A 23,526-nucleotide genomic window follows, 5' to 3' on the forward strand; every position below is an offset into this window, starting at 1 on the left:
CTGTATATAACATGTATATGTGCATAGAAGAAAGTCTAGAAAGATATCTATCAACTATTAACATGCAGTGGCATATTGTCATCTTTTTCACTTTCTGTCTTTTTTATTTTTCTATAATGCACATGAATTGCTTTCATCATATTCTTTAAATGAGAAAAAAGTTTAACCCGCAGTGAGTTCTCTAAGCCCTTCACCCAACACCGTTAATAGGCATAAATGCTTTTGAGTCAAAAAGAAAAAGAAGGAGGTGGAGGAAAATATTACCAAGTACTAAGACTTAAAATCGACAGAACATGCATCACATGCATGATCTCATTTTGTCCTAGAAAACATACATATTGTCCCCATTTTTATTGAAGAGAACTGAGTGTTGGAGAAAATAAATTCTCCTGTGCCTGAAATCACACAGCTAGTGACAGATTGCATTCAACAGGCCTATCCAACTAGAAGTCTTGGGCCTTTCTACTTACTCGCCAGCACAGCAGAGGCCCTGAGGCCAGTGCCCGCACTGAGAAGGGTAGAAACAAATTAGCTCCTGAGGTCATTGTCCTCTGATGTAAGCCTACAGAGGCCAGGGACCCTTGCAGTAGTAGAAATTGGTTCAAAGCTATGGGGGTGTATATTGGTTTTTCCCTGTAGTTAATGTATTATTATTTGTCTATCTATCTGAGTATTTACGTAGCCAGATCCATGATAAAGGAGAACAACAAACACTACCCACTCACTGAGGAAAGCACTGGTGTGGAGGGTTTGGGGTTCAATCCCTGGCTGGATGCATGGTCTTGGGCAAGTCACCTAAGTTCTCAGGATTGTGGTAGATCATTTGAAGAAAGTGAAGGATGGCTTGCTTGATCTCTAAGGACACTTCTATACTGTGATAAAATGTGTATCACACAACATATAGGAAAGGCATCTTCTTGCAGGAAGGAGAACAGGAGCAAACATTTCCAGGGTCTCAAAGACCCTAGTTTCACCAAATCTCAGAGGGGGATTTTCCAATTCTTATTTTCTTCTTTTTCCTAAGATTTATTAATTTATTAGAGAGAGCATGCGCATGCTCCCCAAGTGGGGAAAGGGCAGAAGGAGCAGGGGCTGGCGGGGAGAGAAAGAAAGAGAGAGAGAGAGAGAGAGAGAGTGAAAGTAGACTCCCCTCTAAGCATAGAGCCCAACTCAGGGCTCCATCTCATGACCCTGATATCATGGCCTGAGCTGAAGCCCAGAGTTCGACATTTAATCAACTGAGCCACCCAAATGCTCCCCCTATTCTTATTTTCAAGATGAGAAAACTGGTTCTTTAAAAAGTTACAGGGACAATTTCTCAAGCTTTTGAGCATCTTCCCCTATAGAACTTCATACTCTTTCTTCCTCCCTCCACCCTTCCTTTTTCTTTTTAAGAATCTCTGATTGTGACAACTTCCAAGTGTTCTAGAAAATGTGAAGGACAAGTTAACACTTTTGCCAACAAGTAGCGAAGGGCCGACACATCTTTTTCCTCTAATGGTCCCATGAAGTCTCTGCCGAGCCCAGCAACACATCCTTTGGCCTGGCTCAGGGCATGCAAGACCAAATCTTCAAAGAGACACTCCTCAAAGCTGATTTATCATTTATTTATTTATTTCCCAGAAATAAACTCTGAGTGCTGCAGACTATTGTCTCCACCCAGGAATATCTAACAGCCTCATTTTCTCTGAATGCTTTGAGGACCTGGATCCCAGGAACTCACATCCAGTACCACCAATGGCACAGCTCAGAATCTCCCAAGACTTTATGACTGCATTTTGAAGGTGAAGGAAATTTAACAAAGTTTTTGAACACTAAACCGTGGCAAGGTAACGCTCATAACTCAGAGAAAAGAAAATGATTTCAGAACTTTTGTCTGTTCACTTCCTTTTTTAAAAAACAAGATTTTATTTATTTATTCATGAGAGACACACAGAGAGAGGCAGAGACACAGGCAGAGGGAGAAGCAGGGTCCCTGGGGGGAGCCCCATATGTGACTCCATCCCAGGACCCTGGGATCACAACTTGAGCCAAAGGCAGACACTCAACCACTGAGCCACCCAGGTGCCCCCTCTGTTCACTTCCTAACTGGAAGATACTGGGGCGGTGGGAAAGGGGCAGGAAATGCAGAAAGTTCACCCACTGTCTCCAGATCCAGGGTCGGAGTTTTCAGTCTTCCCTCCTCTGCTAGCCCACCCTTGTATTCTCATCCCTCTTCACACTTCTCCACTCTCTCCCTCCACCCCCTTACTCTTCCAGCACCAACAGGAACTGCTCAGTTCAGCAAGTACAGGCTAATTACCAGCAACAGGCATAACTGACGTGTTCCATCCTGGAGGACATAACCCTCCTCCTGCCTCCAAAGCAGTGCAGACAGGGTTTACTGCCTTCTCTCCTCTGTGCTCCCATAACATTGTGTCAGTGTGTGTGTGTGTGTGTGTGTGTGTGTGTGTGTGTGTGAGAGAGAGAGACAGAGACAGAGAGAGTGAGAGTGAGAAAGGGAGTCTTCATTAGCTGAGGATTTTGTATTTGTGAGTTCACCTACTTGCTCATACTCCTTTGTAACCCCCAAATCCATATCCTTATTATTTTTGCAGTCATTCCTAGACGTGTGCACATGGCCAACGTGTTGAGTCCCCTGAGGCAGCCTGAGTTCCCAGCTGAAGTCAAACCAGGTGACCTGCTCCTTGGTTCAACTCTCATGCTATAAGCAAGTGTACTTTTCACCGTCTGTTTAGTGCCACATTTTTCACAGTTTTGTGCTTGTTGTTGATTTTGCTGCTTGAAATGCCCCCCTGCCAAGCACTGTGCCAAAGTGCTGTGTAGTGTTTCTAAGAACAAGAAGGCTGAAAATGTGTGTGTTTAGAGACGTGCCATTCGGACGTGAGTTACAGTGTCGGTGAGTAAGTGTTAAAGAACTAATGGTGTAGATTAAATATATCTTTGAATAGAAACATAAAACAAGGTTATGTATTATTGATCAGTTGATGAAAATGTGACCAGATTGGTCACACACACACACACTCACACACACATATAACAAGGTACCATCTTTTCTCCCTACAAATACCTCTTCTGTTTAAGAGAGTCAGGCCTCTGTCTTATTCACATCTCAACCACCCCTGCAACTTAGTAGTGGTACTTAGAGGTCTGCAGGAGGAGTTTGAGGAGTGAAGCATGAATGACCATCTTCTAAGGCCCTTCAAACCACACCGGAAAATCCCCAGTTCCCTGAACACTTCCCACAGGCCTGACTCCCCATGTGGATAGTTTCCTCAAGGTGATTAGTGTGGGAGGTGTCTAGAGAAAGTCATTTGTAATGACATGGACTGAATAAAACCAAAGGCAGCTTCATTGCTTTAATGTTATTCCCTGTGCACTGCCATAAAACATACTAGTTATAATATGACAAAGCCCTGGGTCTCTTGGGCTTACTGGTCCTGGGAGATAGATGATAGATGATTGATAGATAGATAATAATAATAATAATAATAATAATAATGATGATGATGATAGATATAGATATGATGGAAAGGCATATTGTAAAGGACACGTCCATCTTACAAAAGAATGAGTCTTTTTCCTTAGAAAATTACGGAAATGTATAGAACTCTGACATCCAGTCTGGAAAATCCAGACAAGGGTAGTACAAAAATTTTGTCCTTGACTCTTTCCCTAAACTCTGCCCTGGTAGCCTTATCGATCCTTGTGGCTTCTACTATTAACTCCAAGGGGTTATCTTTCAGCCCTCCCACTCGGTCTGCAAACACCGAGCAGCTGCTGTCTGGTAAACATCACCTGGATATCCTGCTGCAATATTTAACCCAATACTTATTCCAAAATTCAGCTCCTCATTGCTTTCCTGTCTTTCCCACCGAGCTATTTATTCCCGCTCTGGTACATCTCTTCCATGGTACTCCTTCCCTATGTTCTCTCCAGATCTCAACTCTGCAGCCATTTCTGGCCCTTCTCTCTTGTTCCCCATCGGCTGCTTGCCGAGGCCCTTCCCAGGCCCCGAGTGCTGAATGAATGCACAAACTAATGAGATCAGTGACTCAGTCCTGGGTGCAAACTGTTGAAACGTTTCCTCCTTGATGGTATCAGTATCTAAAGAGCATTAGGCAGAGAAGATCAGATGTAGTGGTAAGGAAGGAGGCTCAGGGCTTCCTGATCCAGGGCTCCAGGGACGGTGTGGGATCCTCTGTTCAGTGAGTCTCTTTGTAGAAACGTGGATGCATGAACACATGCAGTGCTGGTGGGAGTGGGAATTGGGCACTTTGGGAAGCCATGTGTAATGCTGTTGGAAATTTTGTCTCAAGGGATAAGACTATATCTTCCCTTTGGGAGACCACTTGGGTTTCCTGCTATTTAGTGCTTAGTCAACTAGGGTTGCTAGAACAAATATCATAGACTCACTGTCTTAAACAGTGGGAATTCATTTCTTACAGTCCTACATGCTACAGGTCCAAGATCAGTGTGCCAATATGGTTGGATTCTTTTTTTTAATTTAAATTCAATTAGCCAACATATTCCATCATTGGTTTCATATGTAGTGTTCAATAATTCATCAGTTGCATATAACACCCAGTGCTAATCACATCGCTGTCCTCCTTAATGCATAGTTGGATTCTTGATGAGGACTCTCCGTGGCTTGTAGACAGTCACCTCTATGTTGCATCCTCCCATAACTGAGAGAGTGAGAGAGCTCTAGTCTCTTAATCCTTTAGAAGGGCACCAATCCCATCTTGAGGGCTCTACCCAATGTCATCCAAACCCAATCACCTCCACAGTTCCTATCTCCAAATATCAACACATCAAGGATTATGGTCACAGGATATGGATTTTGAAGGACATACACCTTCAGTCCATAGCATTTGGGGATTTATGGTAAATAATTACATTAATAATTTCCTGCTTCTTTTTTTTTTAATTTCCTGCTTCTTAATCAATACTTGGTATTTACGTAACTAGCACATTTTAATCTTTATAGTATTCCCAATTTTTTATTTTGGTTATCTTCAAAACTGCAGAAGAGTTACAAAGAACCATATGCCCTTTGTCCAGATTCACCAACTATTGATATTTTGTTACTTTGATATTTTCTGATTTCTCTCTCTCCCTCCCTGCCTACACACACACACACACACACACACACACACACAATCTTAAAACCTCATGTCTGTTTCATAAGAACAAACACAGTTTCTCACATAAGCACATTGTAGTTCTCAAATTCAGAAAACTTAACTCATGTGGTATGATATAATTTACATTTCATATGAAAAATTTGCTGTCTCAATGGAGTTCTATAAAGCAATCTTTCCTCCTTATTCCATGATCCAGTCCAGAGTCACATTGGAATCACACATTGCATTTCATTATAAATTCTTTTTATTACTATTTTAAAATTTTTTTATTAAGTAACCTCTATGCCTAACATGGGGCTTGAACTCATGACCCTAAGATCAAGAGTTTCATGCTCCACCAACTGAGCCAGACAGGCACTCCAGTTATAAGTTCTTTTTAATGTCCTTTAGAACAGTTCTTGAGGCTTTCTTTGTCTTTCACAAATCTCCATTTTGGAAGAGTGTTAAATTAGTTGTTCTATAGAATGCCCTTCTAATTTGGGTTTGTCTAATCTTTGCTCATGATAGATTTAGTTCATGTTTTCCGCCTTCCCCCAGGAATACCACAGAAGAGACATTGTGTCCTCAGTGTATCACATCATGGAAACACTTGGTATCTGTTTGTCCCATTATTGGGGATGTCAATTCTAATCCCTTAGTTAAGGTGATGTCTTCCAGGTTTCTCTGCTATATAATTTCCCCCTTATAATTAATAAGTGGCTTATGTTAATTAGTTACAATTAATTATTAAGTAGTCTGTAGAGAGATACTTTAAGAGTATACAGATAACCTATTCCATATAAAATTTTCACTCACTAGTTAATATACATTGATGATTCTTGCCTCAGTTCATTATTACAACAATGGTTACAAGGTTGGTTTTCTATTGTTTCATCTATATTCTTAGTCATTGGCATTTTATTGTGTGAAAAGTTTTGCCTTTTTCCTTCTTTAGTTAGTACTAGTATGGGATCTCTATTTTATTCAACAGATGGTAATTCACTACTCTCATTATTTGTTGTAATGCCCAGGTTGTGCCAGATTTCCAAATGGCTTTTTTTGGCAGCCGCTCATCATTCTTTGAGTGACACAAGGTCATGTTGTACTTCCCTATCCTTGGGATCAACCATTTCTTCCAGGAGCTCTGGTTGCTTGTAGGAGGGAATACTACCTAGAAAGTGAGACCTGGGTGCTAGATGAGCTAAGAGCTCTCTGGCCTCTAAGCCTCCACAGTGGACGAAGTTGGAAAGAATAGTCATTTCACGTGGCCCCACTCTCATTCCTGCCATCTATGTAAAATTACGAATTCATACTGCTCCCTCAAACACCAATCCAAAGTCAGAATTTTCCTTGTCTTTCCCTGTTCCCATTCTCCTCCTTGGTGAGAACCCTGGTTCCCAAAGGACAATACAACAGTATCATTTGTTCAATATTGCAACGCAAAAATAGTTTCAGGACTGCTGCATCCATTCCACTACAAAAAAACAAACCTAGTAGGTAGAGTTCAACATTTGTTTGTGTTTCTTTTTTCTTTAGGCTGAGGCTATACAATCAAAAAATTGTATTCAAAAATTACTTGGATTAGCCCACTTTTCCCCCTTTCACTGTGTCTGATATTCATTTAGAAATACAGGCTCATTTGTTTCTGTAATCAATTTTCATTTTCTTTCCCCAGCTTTATTGAATTAATTTTATTGTTCTGAATAATTATAACATTAACATGATTCCAAAAGTCAAAATTCTATAAGAAGGATGATTTAGAAAATAGTACTGGCAATTTTGAGTAATTTATTTGCCTCTTATTTATATTTAAAATTCTCTTTTAATTATTACCAATTATGTCTCCTTTCTTTTATATATATATATATATATATATATATATATATATATATATATATATAATGTCTCCTTTCAATAGGATTTAGTGAGAGATTCCCCTTTGAACATGCCTCCTCCTTGCTCCATTCAGCCTTGGCTGTCCCATATCTCTTTTCTTTCCAGCTTTATGGAAATATAATGACATGTAACATTATGTAAGTTTAAGGTGTACAGTGTGATGACTTGATACTCATATATATTTAGAAATAATTACCACAATAAGGTTAGTTAACACACTCATCACCTCACATACTTACCATTTATTTCCTTTTTGGGGAGGCAGGCATTGTGTTGGTGAGAACATTCTAGATCTACCCTCTTTATTTGGAAGTATACAATTCAGTATTGTTGGCTGTAGTCACCATGCTGTACATTAGATCCTCAGACTTTACTCATCTTACAGCTGCAAGTTTGTACCCTTTGACCACCATCACCCATCTGGCCCACCCTCAAGGCCATCTCCTTTTATTTCTTCATCAGTATCTCCTTAACCTCCAACAATGAAGCCAAATCCAGAAGAGGAGTAACTGAATCATAGCTGGGCTTCCACTAAAAGAAAATGTGCCAGAGATGCCAGCCCTCCATGAGAATGTGTCCTGCAGTCAAGTTCTGTGAATCTGCCAGAAGTTAGCACACATGGGGTATTGGAAAGGGCACATGCTTTGGGATGACATAGTCATCAGATAGGGGTGAAAACACCTTCCAACAAAGTCTGAGGCCTGAGTGTAAGACCTTCCACTTGGCAGTGCTGGCATGCAGTAGGCACTCAGTAGTGTACTTACCCTTCCCTTCTTTGGTCAGTGTGTGGGCAGCCTGGGTGAGCGTGGAATACTGCAATAGAGCCATCCCCTGGGAGTGATGGCCACAAGCACCAGCGCTTCTGGGCCAATGGAGCTATTTGCAGAGCAGCACCCTCCAAGTTGGCTTGTACAGGTGTGAGTGAGGTAACTTGGGAAGTCCCGGGTCTGAGCAAGGTGCTGGGCGGATCCTCAGAAAGAAACTGCACCTAATGAAAGATTAGCCTTCTGCCACCAGCTCTAATTTGGAAACCAGTGGAAACCAGCTAGTGAAGGCTGCAGCTCAGCCAAGTGCATTGTTGCCTGGCATTCTAAAGTGACAATACAGTCTGTTTGCAGGATATAAAAGGGTGCTCAGAGGGGAAGAACTTGTCAGTATTTGTCCAGCCTGCTGGGGAGATGCTGGCATCCCGCTCCAGTGTAAATTAACCAGCAGGATTCCAGGTTATACATCATTTGCTTGTGTATAGGGTCACCGTGAGTCAGCCCCCCAGGGCTCAGTGATTCTGTGTCCTTAGGAAAGCCTGAATGTATGACCTGCACAGCTGACACAGGCTTGACATCTCTCCATAGACCAGCACTTCTCCCTCCAACCTCATTCACAACGGTGAGTAGGAGATGTGGGTTTGGAGATTCTAATCCCTTTTCCTTAGGGTGCCTTCTTACCCTTTAGAATCTCTTTGGTGAGGTATTGAGGGAAAGCTGTGTGCCAGGCCCTTTATTTGTGTGTGGGAACCCACCTGACCCTCACATCCAACCGTGGATTAATTGCAGCCTCAGTTTATCAATGAGGAAGCTAAGATTCAGAGAGGGTGAGGACCCATCTTTGGTCACACAACTGATGAATGGTAGAGCTGGAATTCCGACCCAGGCTTGTTCGAGCCCAGAGTCTGTTCTCTTGGCTACGACACCATAGGGGTTCTTAGAAGAAATCCCACTCGTGATACTGTCAGGGAGTTTTGCCCTAAGAATTTTTGACACTGAAAAATATGCCCTAAACCTTCTGAATTTTCTCAAACATTGCCTAAATATGATTGATAAAAGTAAGGGAGAGAAAAGGGCTCCAGATGTAGGGTACTTTAGGAGATAGACTGTCAAAGGTAACCCGAACCCAGTGGGTAGGACAAACACCATTCAGTTTATAGAGAAGACAGCTTGAAGGACATGGAAGACAAACTATGTAATTCACATTTTTAAATGTTTACTGATTCCTGCTCCCACTTCCTTGGGCTTGTCTATCAGGAATACTTCTACTCATCCTTCAAGCTCCAGGCATAATGTCACCTCCTCCGAGGAGCCTTTCTTGACTTCCCCAGCAGAGCTAGTTTCTCCTCTGGTGGCTTTCCTAGTACCCACTGAAGAGGGCCTTCCTTTCTGACACCATATAGGCTAGATGCAAACCCCAGCTGTAAGACTTCAGGCAACATACTTCACCTCTCTGTTCCTCAGTTTCCCTTGTCTGGACAATGAAGATAATAGTAGCACCTACAGCCCTGGGTTGGTTGTGGACTTTAAATGAGAAAAGGAACACGCAGCCTTTAGCACAGGGCTGGACACATACTAGGAACTCCTTAGAGTTGTTTATTATTTATAATGCTGGGCGTTGGCAGCATATGAAATAAATGCTCATTCAGTATTTGTGGAAGGAAGAAAATATACAAGGAAGGAAAGAGAAGAGAGAGAAGAGACCAAGCAGCCACAGAGGCTCTCTTCAACCAGGGTTGTGCCAGCCTGGCATTTGGAGCTGCAAGTGCCACCTAATTCCTCTCTGTATGCACCCTACCCTCGCAGGTCAAAATTTGGTACCTGCATCTCTAACTCCCCAGAGACCTAATCCCATGCACTGCGCCTCTCCCAGCTTTGCAGCAACAGTGCCTCACCTGTCTGACCAGTTCCTACTCTATCTAGAACAATCACCAATCACACCTGTGTTGCGGTGGGCAGACGGGAAGGCCTGGGACCAGCCCCTCTGGCTCAGGGAAAACCAGCCTTGTTTCTCCTAACCTGGCTCACCTGTTTCTTCTAACTCCACCTACTTGGTGGTGACTGCATTCAAGTGGACCTGGAAAAGGTGACCAGCAGAGTGGCACGAGATCTGCAGTATTTGTGACAAGGTGAGAACCACAAGGAACAGCACAGCACTAACAGCAGACACTGTCTCTGTGCTTCCGATGCACCAGGGCTGTGCCAAGCACCCTGCGAGCACTGCCCCTGCATCCGGTCCTGACCACGGCCTCAGGAGGTGGGTGCTCCTGCCACCTTCCTTTGCCAGGGAGAAGCCCAAACGGCCTAGTCAAGCGGCCACATCTGACCGTTGAGCACCTTAACCGAAGTCTGCTGCAATGTGAAACAGAGTGGAAACGTGCCCATTCCCAGCTTCTAGATGAATCACAGATTGAAATGATAGTGTTTTGAGTACATTGGGCTGACCAAAATATTACGATAAATTGCATCTGTTCCTTTTTACTTTTTAAATGTGGCTACTAGAAAATGGAGGCATGTGAGTGGCGTTGTGTCTTCGAGGAAGCACCGGGTTAGGTGATTACCCTAAGCCAAGGCCAAGATGCCAACCCAGGTTGAATGTTTCCACAGCCTCGCTCTTCACTCTGATGCTGAAGCCAAACTTCTACGTGACACACACATCGTCCCCACATGTGATGGGGACCAAACAGAAGTGTACCTGGGGTGTGGCTCCTGAGGAGATGAAATACATTCATTCCTCTCTTCCCCCAAGCTGGTGTACGTGTGTGTGTGCGTGTGCGTGCGCTGCTGTTTCATGGAGAAAGCAGGGAAATGCTGGGGCACACCCACGGCCTCTCAGGCCCTCAGCCGTGCAAACAGCAGAAGCAGAATCTGTCTACTTCCAGGTCTGTCTGCTTCTAGAAACTGGCCTCCTCCCTGCAGCCTCTCCCAGGCCTCCTCTACTCCACAACCTAGAAGGAGGCCAGGCCCAGGTTGTTTGATACAGGGTTGAAACCCAGATGCCGTGGAAATGGAACGATGTCGGGTAAAGAGAAAGGCAGAGAGGCCTTCACGCAGCTGGAAGGGCTCTAGGAAATTGTGTGGCCCCAAACCCAATGTCACAGATGAGGAGACCGGGCTTCAGGAAGCTGTGCCCTCCGTCTTGGTCACACAGCTGAGGTCCGAACCAGGACATCTGGGTCAGAGTCTGCTTTACTCTCTGGCAGTATGTCATTAGATTTTAATCTGGTTTGCAGAGCCCTGCCTTTCATTCCGGGTGCAGTAACGGCCTTCAGCTGTGCACAGGGCTGCACTTCCTCAGGCCACACACTGCCTCCTCCTGTCCTACGTCCTCAGTCCTTCCCAACCTCTTTCCACACATTGCTCAAGCCCTGTGAATATTCACTCGCTGACCATAAACCTTTGTTGGACCCCAGAACTTGAGTATCTAGTTTCCATGCCCATTTTCTGGCTTCCGTGCCCATTTTCCTAGTGTTGCTCCTATTTGAAAACAATGCCCAATGCCCATCTCTAAGGAGCTGGGATCCTTAGATTTGGGTTTGTAAATCAAGCCTCAGAAACTTTACTTGCTTGCAGAAATCAGCTAGGGGCTGTATTTTATTAATCTAATTAGTCTGATTAACCCTTGATTCCAGAAAGCCTACCACAGTCCCTGGCATTATAGAGGTGCTCAATAAGGGTTTGTGGAATTTCAAGTAATTATCATGATTATAGTGACAGCAATAGCTACCACTGTGTGCCAAGTCTGGGTCTAGCCCATTTCATAGATTTGGCTACTGAGGCTAATAGTGGTTAATTGGCTTTTCAAGAACTTATTAAACTCAACAGCAAAGAAACAAACAATCCAATCATGAAATGGGCAAAAGACATGAACAGAAATCTCACAGAGGATGACATAGACATGGCCAACATGCACATGAGAAAATGCTCCGCGTCACTTGCCATCAGGGAAATATAAATCAACACCACAATGAGATACCACCTCACACCAGTGAGAATGGGGAAAATTAACAAGGCAGGAAACCACAAATGTTGGAGAGGATGTGGAGAAAAGGGAACCCTCTTGCACTGTTGGTGGGAATGTGAACTGGTGCAGCCACTCTGGAAAACTGTGTGGAGGCTCCTCAAAGAGTTAAAAATAGACCTGCCCTACGACCCAGCAATTGCACTGCTGGGGATTTACCCCAAAGATACAGATGCAGTGAAACGCCGGGACACCTGCACCCCGATGTTTCTAGCAGCAATGTCCACAATAGCCAAACTGTGGAAGGAGCCTCGGTGTCCATCGACAGATGAATGGATAAAGAAGCTGTGGTCTATGTATACAGTGGAATATTCCTCAGCCATTAGAAACGACAAATGCCCACCATTTGCTTCAACGTGGATGGAACTGGAGGGTATTATGCAATTGGAGAAGGACAAACTTTATCTGGTCTCATTCGCTTGGGGAATATAAAAAATAGTGAAAGGGATAAAAGGGGAAAGGAGAGAAAATGAGTGAAAATATCAGTGAGAGTGACAAAACAGTGAGAGTTTCCCATAACTCTGGGAAACGAACAAAGGGTAGTGGAAAGGGAGGTGGGCAGGGGTTTGGGGTGACTGGGTGATGGGCACTGAGGGGGGCACTTGATGGGATGAGCACTGGGTGTTATTGTTATGCAATATGTTGGCAAATTGAACTCCAATTAAAAAATTTATTTAGGGGATCCCTGGGTGGCGCAGCGGTTTGGCGCCTGCCTTTGGCCCAGGGCGCGGTCCTGGAGACCCGGGATCGAATCCCACGTCGGGCTCCCGGTGCATGGAGCCTGCTTCTCCCTCTGCCTGTGTCTCTGCCTCTCTCTCTCTCTCACTGTGTGCCTATCATAAATAAATAAAAGTTTAAAAAAAAAATTTATTTAGTTGATAATCAAAAGAGTTACATTAGACTATTGCTATATTTGGTATGATGAAAAGGATTCTAAACTAGAAGGTTTCTTACTGGTTCTACCACCAATTCGTTTATGATTTTTCTTTCGGCACTCCACCTTCCTAATCCTCAGTTGTCTCACCTGAGAAACATGCTGGTTAGATTCACTCAATTTCCGTTAGGGGCACTTTTCAATGAGGCTGTACACTACCACCAGGTGACCTACAGTGCCATGATTTAGCTAAAAGCATGGTTATCAAATAAGAAAAAAAAAACTAGTTTCTACTCAACTTTTAAATAAACATTTAGATTTTTATCACAATAGCTAATTTTTACAATAATCTTAACCAGCAACACAAATCATATTTAAGATTTGTGTGAAATTAAACCTAGATCATGTTAAATGCCTTGCTCACATTTAGTTTGCTGTTATCAGCCATGACTGACCATATCCTGAATTTTGGTTCAGGTCAGAGGGACATTCTATCAATCCATTTGATATATCTCCCCTTCCACTCGAAATCTTCACACCTCTCACCAGTTTCTTATCAGAAAACCTCAGAGATAGCTATTCTTACCACTCGTACAGCAATTCCAAAAGTATTTTTTTGTGACTTAATACTAAAGACTACAAATACCTCTCTTCTAGTCATGTAAGTATAGGAAATTGTGGTATAAATACGTTTCTACTTTGGAGAGGTTTTCACAGTTCAATGTGTGTTGAGACCCTACAAGATTGAGCTGCTGTGGATGTAGCGGTTCCTAAAGATGTCTGAGCACAGAACACTGAGGACAAGGGTCAGGGGTGGGGACACATTTCACAGGGACTAGCGAACTACGGAATAGCTTCTTGTGAAATCCTAATCTAGAAGCTTCCTTCCAGTCTTTCCTATTTTCTCCTAGAGCAAACTACCTCTGATGTGCATGGTAGGTTTTTCTAATGGAAAGTTTAAAATGATATTTGTGTTTTGTACAGTTTCAATCAGTAGAACCTTCCTGAACTTCCTGAACCCCAAGCAGAAGCTGCAAGAAACAAAATAAGAAACAGAGTATTACTGGCTTTCTAGCCCATCTATCAATCACTAGCTTTCTCTTTTTTATTGTTTTATGCTTGTACACATAAGTTTATTTTTTTCATTTATTTGGTTTTTATTTTAATTCCAGTTAGTTGACATACAGTGTTATATTAGTTTTAGGTGTACAGTATAGTGATTCAATAATTCCGTACATCACCTAGTGCTCATCCGGACAAGTGCACTCCTTAATCCTTGTCCCATTTCACCCATCCCCTGATCCACATCCCCTCTGGGAACCACCAGTTTGTTCTCTGTAATTAAGAGTCTGTTTCTTGGTTGATCTCTGTCTCTTATTTTTTCCCCCATTGCTTGTTTGTTTTGTTTCTTAAGTTCCACATGTGAATGAAATCATATGGTATTTGTCTTTCTCTGACTGACTTATTTCACTTAGCATTATATTATATACCTCCATCCATGTTGCAAATGGCAAGATTTCATTCTTTTTTATGGCTGAATAATATTCCACTGTGTGTGCATATATACATATAATATTTTTCCTTTTTTTAAGATTTATTTATTTATTTATGATAGAGAGGCAGAGACACAGGCAGAGGGAGACGCAAGCTCCATGCAGGGAGCCCGACGCAGGACTCGATCCCAGGACTCCAGGATCGTGCCCTGGGCCAAAGGCAGGCGCCAAACTGCTGAGCCACCCAGGGATCCCCTCCTTTTATATATATATATATATATACACACACACACATATATAATATTTTTCCATTCAGTAGTCCATGGACACTTAGGCTGCTTCCATATCTTGTCTGGCTGTAAATAATGCTGCTATAAACACAGTGGAGCATGTATTTCTTTGAATTAGTGTTCTTGTATTCCAGTAGTGTGATTGCTGGGTCACAAGGTACTTCTACTATTAACTTTTTTTTTAATATTTTATTTATTTATTCATGAGAGACAGAGAGTGAAAGCAGGAGACATAGGCAGAGGGAGAAGCAGACTCCCCGCAGGAGCCTGTTGTGGGACTTGATCCCGGAACTCCAGGATCACACCATGGGCCAAAGGCAGATGCTCAACCGCTGAGCCACCCAGGCGTCCCTACTATTAACTTTTTGAGGAAGCTCCACACTGCTTTCCACAGTAGCTGCACAAGTTTGCATTCCCAGCAACAGTGCAAGAGGGTTCCTTTTGCTCCACAGCCTCGCCAACACCTGTTGTTTCTTGTGTTATTGATTTTAGCCATTCTGACAGATGTGAGATGATGTGTCATTGTAGTTTTGATTTGCATTTCCCTGGTGATAAGTGATATTGAGCATCTTTTCATGAGTCTGCTAGCCCTCCATATGTCTTCTTTGGAGAAATGTCTGTTCGTGTCTTCTGCCTGCTTTTTAATTGGATTATTTTTTGGGTGTTGAGTTTTTTAAGCTCTTTATTTTGGATACTTAGCCTTCATTATCCAATGATACTGTTATGTCATTGCAAATATCTCCCCCCACACTGTAGGTTGCCTTTTAGTTTTGTTGATTATTTCCTTTGCCCTGCAGAAGCTTTGTATTTTGATGAAGGTTCAATAGCTTAGTTATGCTTTTGTTTCCCTTGCCTCAGGAGACAAATGTAGAAAGAAGTTGCTATGGCCGGTGTCAAAGAAGTTACTGCCTCTGCTCTCCTCTAGGATTTTTATGGTTTCAGGTGTCACATTTAGGTCTTCCATCCATTTTGAATTTATGTTTGCATGTAGTGTAATAAAGTTGTCTAGTTTCATTCTTTTGCACATTGTTGTCCAGTTTTCCCAACACCATTTGTTGAAGAGGTTGTCCTTTTCTCATTAAATATTCTTTCCTGATTTTTTGAAGATTAATTGACCATATAATTGTGGGTTTGTTTCTAGGTTTTCTATTCTGCTCCATTGATCTGTGTCTATTTTTGTGCCAGTATCCTACTGTTTTGATTGCTACAGTTTTAGCTTTGTAATAGAACTTGAAGTCCAGAATTGTGATGCCTCCAGCCTCACTTTTCTTTTTCAAGATTGCTTTGACTGTTCAGTCTTTTGTGGTTCCATACAAATTTCAGGATTGTTCTAGCTCTGTGAAAAATGTTGTTGGTATTTTAACAGAGATTGCATTAAATGTGTAGATTGGTGTGAGTGGTATGGAAATTTTAACAATATTTTTCTCTTCCAATCCAGAAACCAGTGAAATAGAAACCAAAAGAACAGTAGAACAGATCAGCAAGTGATGCCTGGGTGGCTCAGTGGTTGAGCATCTACCTTCAGCTCAGGGCTTGATCCCGGCATCTGGGATTGAGTCCCACATCAGATTCCCCACAGGGAACCTGCTTCTCTCTCTGCCTGTGTCTCTGCCTTTGTCTCTGTGTCTCTCATGAATAAATAAAACTTTTTTAAAAAAGAACAGATCAACAAAACTAAGAGCTGGTTCTTTGAAAGAATTAAGAGTGATAAAGCCCTAGCCGGACTTACCAAAAAGAAAAGAGAAAGGACCCAAATAAATAAAATCATGAATGAAAGAGGAGAGATCACAACCAACACCAAAGAAATACAATTATAAAAACGTATTATGAGCAACTATATGCCAACAAATTAGGCAATCTGGAAAATATCCCTAAAGATGTATAAACTACCAATACTGAAGCAGGAAGAAATAGAAAATCTGAACAGACCCATAATCAGCAAGGAAACTGAAGCAGTAATTAAAAATCTCCCAACAAACAAGAGTCTGAGGCCTGATAGCTTCACAGGGGAATTCTATCGAACATGTAAAGAATTAATACTTATTCTTCTGAAGCTGTTTCAAAAAATAGAATGGAAGGAAAACTTCCAAACCCCTCCAAGAGGCCAGTATTACCTTGATCCCAAAACCAGACAAAGACACCACCAAAAAGGAGAATTACGGACCAATATCCCTGATGAACATGGATGCCAAAATTCTCACCTAACGACTAGCCAATAGGATCAAACAGTACACTAAAACATTATTCACCATGACCACGTGGGATTTATTCCTGGGCTGTAAGGGTAGTTCAACATCTACAAATCAATCAACATGATACACTACATTAATAAAAGAAAGGACAAGAACCATATGATCCTCTCAATAGATGCAGAAAAGGCATTTAACACTTTCTTGATTAAAACTCTTCGCAGTATAGGATAGAGGGACCATATCCTGATATCATAGAAGCATTCTAGAAAAATCCCATAGCAAATATCATTCTCAATGGGGAAAAACTGAGAGCTTTTCCCCTCAGGTCAGGAACACAGGGATGTCCACTATCACCACTGCTTTCAACTTAGTACCAGAAGTCCTAGCCTCAGCAATCAGAAAACAAAAAGAAACAAAAGGCATTCAGTCGGCAAAGAAGTCAAACTCTCACTCTTTGCAGATGACATGATCCTCTATATGGAAAACCCAAAAGACTCAACCCCACAATTGCTAGACCTCATACAGGAATTCAGCAAAGTGGCAGGATATAAAATCCATACACAGACATCAGTTGCAGTTCTATACACTAACAATGAGACAGAAGAAAGAGAAATTAGGGACTCGATCCCATTTATAATTCCACCCAAAACCATAAGATACCTAGGAATAAGCCTAACCAAAGACGTAAAGGATCTGTAGTCAGAAAGCTAAAGAACACTCATGAAAGAAATTGAGGAAACACAAAGAAATGGAAAAATATTCCATGCTCATGGATTGGAAGAACAAACATTGTTAAAACGTCTATGCTACCTAGAGCAATCTATACATTCAATGCAATCCCTATCAAAATACCATCAACTTATTTCAGAGTTGGAACAAATAATCCTAAAGTTTGTATGGAACCAGAAAAGACCCCCAAATAGCTAAAGGATCATTGAAAAAGGAAACCAAAACTGGTGACATCATAATTCCAGACTTCAAGCTCTATTACAAAGCTGTAATCATCAAGACAATATGATACCAGCAATGTCCACAATAGCCAAGCTATGGAAAGAGCCCAGATGTCCATCAACAGATGAATGGATAAGGAAGATGTAACATATATATATATACAACGAACTACTATTCAGCTATCAAAAAAATGAAATCTTGCCATTTGCAACAAAGTAGATGGAACCAGAGGATATTATGCTAAGTGAAATAAGTCAGAGAAAGACAATTATCATATGATCTCACTCATATGTGGAATTTAAGAAACAAAACAGAGGATCATAGGGAAATAGAGGAAAAAATAAAACAAAACAAAATCAGAGAGGGAGACAAACCATAAGAGACTCTTAATCATAGGAAACAAACTGAGGGTCGTTGGAGGGGAGGGGTTGGGGGCAGATGGGGTAACTGGGTGATGGACATTATGGAGGGCACCTGATGTAATGAGCACTGGGTATTATATAAGACTGATGAATCACTGAGCTCTACCTCTGAAATCAATAATATATTACATGTTAACTGAATTTAAATAAAAATTTTTAAAATAAGAAATAAGGTCCATTTTATCTAATGTCAGTATTGCTACCCCAGCTTTGACAGACATCTATTTGCATGATAAATGTTTCTCCATCCCCTCACTTTCATCCTGCATGTCTTTAGTTCTAAAATGAGTCTGTTAGGCATCATATAGATGGGTCTTGTTTTTTTAATCCATTCTGTCATCCAATTTCTTTTGATTAGAGCATTTAACACATTTACATTAAAACTATTATTGATAGATATGTATTTATTGCCATTTTATTCCTTGTTTTGTGGTTGTTTCTGAAGATTTTTACTGATCCCTTCTTGTCTTTCTCTCACATCTTGCTGATTTTATTTAGTGATGTATTTGGATTTCATTCTCTCTATTTTTGCGTGTTTATTGGTAGTTTTTAATATGTGGTTACCATTACGTTTGTATATAATCTCTTCTGCAAATAGTAGTATATATTAAGTTGATGGTTGTTCAAGTTTAAACCCATTCTTTTCTCCCCCTCAATTTTAGACATACATTATTATATTTTATATCCTTTTTGTAGTGTGAGTTCTTTGATTTTTTTTACAGAAATACTCATTTTACTGCTTTTGTGTTTCCTACTTTTATACTGTCATTTTTAAGCTCTCCTTTCCACTCAAAGGGTCCCCTTTAATATTTCTTCCAGGGGATCCCTGGGTGGCTCAGTGGTTTAGCGCCTGCTTTCGGCCCAGGGTGTGATCCTGGAGTCCTGGGATCGAGTCCCGCATCAGGCTCCCTGCATGGAGCCTGCTTCTCCCTCTGCCTGTGTCTCTCATGAATAAATAAAATCTTTAAAAAATAAAATAAAATCCGCAGTGGTTTAGCGCCTGCCTTTGGCCCAGGGCGCGATCCTGGAGACCCGGGATCGAATCCCATGTCAGGCTCCCAGTGCATGGAGCCTGCTTCTCCCTCTGCCTGTGTCTCTGCCTCTCTCTCTCTCTCTCTGTGACTATCATAAATAAATAAAAAAAAAAAAAAAAAAAAAAAAATAAAATAAAATAAAATCTTAAAAAAAATATTTCTTTCAGGGCTGGTTTAGTGGTCACGAACTCCTTCAGTTTTGTTTTTTCTTTTTTTTTTTTTGTCTGAGAAACCCTTTTTCTCTCCTATTCTGCATGATTAGCTTTCTTAACCATAGTGTTTAATGAGTTTGCTTCCATATAGATCCACAGAAAGAGAGATAGACTTGAAGTATGATGCAAGAACTATTGATGTACCATTCACTTCTTTTTTTTTTCTTTTTTTCTTTATTTAAATGATGTCTTAGTTTTAAGAAACTTAAATAAGGCTAAATAAACACTTTCTAGCCACATCCCAAAGTGTGTTAGGCATGACACTGGTGCTTTATGTAGGTAATATGGGTGGGGATAGAGCCATTTTCCTGATCTAACAAGAATGGTAAACACGGGAGGTCAGGCAGGAAATCTGAACTCACTGAGCACCATTGGGACTGAACCCGGGGTTCCATGCCTGGAATAACTATTTGTGTGGACCAGGACATCGACTGGAGGTCGGGTGCCAGGGGAGAAGGGAGAAAGTGACAGCCCACATATTCTGATTCAAGTGGAGCCCTGGACATGAACCAGAATCCAGTCATGACCTGCTAGGAACCTTGACCCAGTGTTTATTATGGTTTCTTAGGAAAAGGTTAGGAAACAAATTTGTTTGCATGACACATGAATATAAGATCGCTCAGGGGTCCAAGGTTAGAAACATTTGCAAATCCCATCCAAAGTACTGACCTTGGGAAATCCACACTTAGAATTCAAGGAGCTAAAATGGGACATTGTATTTCAAATCCTGGTTACTGTTTAGATTGTGATTGCAAAACTGCTCAAACTGGCTTTACAGAGAGAATGCTTTAAGCAGCCCCATCCTTGTAGCTCTACATCCTGACCCATCCTGGGCCTTGTTCCTCACAGAATGGATCTGCTCCTATCCCTCGTGCTCTGCACGCTGGCGGCATGCTGCTGGGCTACATCTGTACCCATGCCAGTCCTCCCCTTACCTGTCCTCTCCCGTGACTGCAATAACTCGGGTATTCTGGAAGTCGCAGGCTTTGCCCTGCAGGACATTAACAGAGACCGAAAGGATGGCTATGTACTGAGCCTCAACCGAGTGAGCGATGTCCGTGAACACAGACAGGCAAGTAATGGTCCCCTATCCAGGACAGGTGCTTGCTGAAGTTGAGGAGGCCAACCAGGGGATGGGAACCCAAAGACACATGTTGGCAGGTGCTTTCCAAATCGGAAACCCTGCTAAGAACGTTCCTCTATTCTCTGCCAGTGTGTTCTATGTGTTTTTACTGTTTTTTGTGCTAATAGTTCTCCTACTCTGACACTTGTCTAGTATCCCACAGGTTATCAGAAATCTTCACAAACATCACAGAGTTTGGCTTTGTCATAAAAGAGAGACTTTTTGGCCAGTCTTTAAGGGTTTCTGCTTCATGTGGGATGCGATGCATTTCTCAACCCCCTTCCACAGGTTGCTATGGGATCTCTGTTCTATCTCACACTGGATGTGTTAGAGACTGATTGCCATGTACTCAGCAGGAAGCCGTGGAAGGACTGTGGGGTGAGGCACCTACATGAATCGGTAAGTGCTTATGTCTAGGTGCTCCAGAAAAGCTAGGTGTGTTCTGGGTTGGGTGAGGATTGCTCAATATGTGTCATTTCTTTAATGTCCTTCATTATAATCTCGGCCCAGGTGGTTATTCCAATGCTGTAGGTCAGAGTTTAATCCAAGGAGTTTCTGAGAGTCCCACTGGGAGTCATAACCCCAGAAGTGAAAAGTTGCTCCCAAATTATTTCCTACCTTTAAGACCCTCTTGTAGGCTCTGAGCTAGTGTTTGAATTATGAGAAAAAAAGATTTGAGATGTAATGCTCTTGTTGTGTATCTAAGGAAGACTGTAGAAGCAATGGAGGGAGAGCTGCTTTATTGGTTTTATTTTGCCTTATTTTGTTTCAGTGAACACTGATATGAGATGCGAGGTTGGGGAGAAGGTAGGCTTACAGTATGGGAGCTCCCAGAGGTGCCATGGAAGGATTTCCTGGAATCGTAGAACCTAAGGGGCCTCAGCATTCAACATTTTAAAGGCAACTATTAAAGAAGCTTGAAAAAAAAAATGAAAAAAAAAATAAAGAAGCTTGAAAATAACCTAGCTTTCTTTTGCATCTCAATTATCCTGAGGTTATTTCCATTAATTGATATGCAACTTTATATTTTGAGTGCAGGACTATGTTTAGAAGTAAAGTATTTGATTAAGATATCTTTTCTAATCATTTAACTGAATTTGTCAAATTGCACCTATCTAGTTTTGAAGAGCAAAGAATGTTCTTACCCTGTTGTGAATTATATTTGTTAAGGTGATACTAGCTGCGATAATACATACCCTAAAAAGTGTTTACTAATTCCAACGTGGTAGAAGTTTATTTAAAGTTCAAAAGAGAAATTCCAATCAAGAGGGGGGTTTCTTCCAGGAGTGACTTAGAGACCCAATTCCTTCCATGCTGTGGTTTTAGACTCTGTCCCCTTCAAGCCATGGTGTCTATGACTACCGTGCTCATCTGCATCAGGCTATGGAAAGAGAAAAAGCATGGTAGACAGGTGACATGTGGGAGAACTTCATGGGCCACATGGAAATGGTTCCAATCACTTCTCACATTCCTGTGGTTGCAATTCAATTATACACAGTCACATCTGATCTGGAAGGAGGCTGAGAAATGTAGACTAGCTGGGTCTCAGAAGAAAGTTGAACTGTTTAATTTGCTTGCAATTTCTCACACCCCAAACTGCCAAAATTGGCCTTAGCTTTTCATTATTTAAAAATAAAATGTCTAGTCTAACTTCGGGGGTATTTTTAAAAGCCAGAGTTGGTTCCATCCTTTCATAAAATGTGTGTTTCTTCCAGGTTTATGGTCAATGCAAAGCACTATTTTATGTTAATAAGCCAGGAAGAGTTCTCTATCTACCTGCTTATAATTGTACTCTTCGCCCAGGTAAGAAGGCACTCTGATTTTGTTTCTTTTAATAAAAGATGGAAAAAAAATAAAAAATAAAAGATGGAAAAAGAGCATTAAATAGGGCTATGCCTAGAGTATGCAGTGTTCTCCCATCCTATTCATACCAAGGCCATGTTCTTATATCTAGTATTTGCCTCTCCTGTGAAGTTTAACTTGCACCATTCCTTTTCCCCACAAGGAATCTTCTTAAATCACTTCTTAAATCATTTATGATAGAGGGTTGCATTAAATCCTAAATTTTCAGTCTGATAGAAATTGCTTAATCTCTGGTCCCTAGGCTCCCTTTCTAGCTCTCTCTAACATTATTTTCCTGACTATACTAACACTCCACTTCCTACAACTGGATGGATATTTCACTATTTTCCAGACACACATTGCACTTTCCAATCTCCACATCTACTTGTGTGCCTCCTTCTCCACTGAGAATGCCCTCACCTGACACCCTCTGCCCTTAGAACTTACATTCCTTGAGGACCCCCCCAATGCTGCTGTTTCTACCATGTTCTCTATTCCAGAAAGGAAAGGTGCTCTCCCGTGCTCATCCCTATAAAGCTTAAGCCTAACCACTCATGGAACAACAGAGACAATATGCTGCCTTGATTTGGGTCTCCTATCTTATATCATGTAGAACATATATTCCTTCCTCCCTGTCAAAAGCCCTCCTTCCGTTCCTATTAAGTGTAAGGAGGCCATAGTATTGTTGAATAAGTGAACTAAGAATGCACTGAAACTAATGACACTTCAAATATGCACATGTATTTGTTCTGGATCCTTCTTTGGAAAGCAAGCATCCAAGGCATGGGGAAACAGGATATGGCTACTTGTCAAACTATTATGTGCATGTGACTCCCCTAGTGGAACTTGTTCAAGTGCAGATTCTGAATCTAGAGGTGTGGGGTTTGGCCTAAAAGTCTGCATATCTAATAAGCTTCAGGAGATAACAATGCTTTGGGAGATAAAGCAACAGAGCAAGTATTTTATTAGCCACAGTTTAAGCTTCCTGGTTGTGAAGATGAGTCTTACTTAAAAAATCAGAGAACAACCAACAAGACAGACTGGGATTGTTGTTAGTGGTACCAGAGTTATAGAAGGCCAGGAAGTGACCCTTGGGGGCAACGGTGCAGGAGTGACAACCTATGGAAACTGCCTCATGATATGCCCAAATTTGTGCAAATAGACATGCAGTTGATCAAAACAATGCATTTGCTCTATAAAAAGAACCTCTGGGGATCCCTGGGTGGCGCAGCGGTTTGGCGCCTGCCTTTGGCCCAGGGCGCGATCCTGGAGACGCGGGATCGAAT

At 41.7% G+C, this 23,526-nt stretch overlaps 1 protein-coding gene across 2 annotated transcripts in view; it reads left to right on the forward strand.

Moving 5' to 3' along the window:
* The first annotated feature begins 2,604 nt into the window (after positions 1-2,604).
* The window catches only part of FETUB (fetuin B), a 31,073-nt gene continuing 10,151 nt past the window's right edge, over positions 2,605-23,526 (forward strand). The window contains exons 1-4 of one of the 2 annotated variants that reach the window (XM_025451351.3): positions 8,199-8,408; positions 20,125-20,347; positions 20,687-20,797; positions 22,114-22,201. In XM_025451351.3, the coding sequence (XP_025307136.1) occupies positions 20,126-20,347; positions 20,687-20,797; positions 22,114-22,201 (421 nt within the window). In that variant the 5' untranslated portion in view covers positions 8,199-8,408; position 20,125. Of the gene's footprint in view, positions 2,676-8,198; positions 8,409-20,124; positions 20,348-20,686; positions 20,798-22,113; positions 22,202-23,526 lie in introns of those variants that run through there. The other variant, XM_049105779.1, reaches the window with a different exon arrangement.

The sequence above is a fragment of the Canis lupus genome, chromosome 34 (assembly GCF_003254725.2).
Source record: "Canis lupus dingo isolate Sandy chromosome 34, ASM325472v2, whole genome shotgun sequence".
Lineage (NCBI taxonomy): Eukaryota > Metazoa > Chordata > Mammalia > Carnivora > Canidae > Canis > Canis lupus.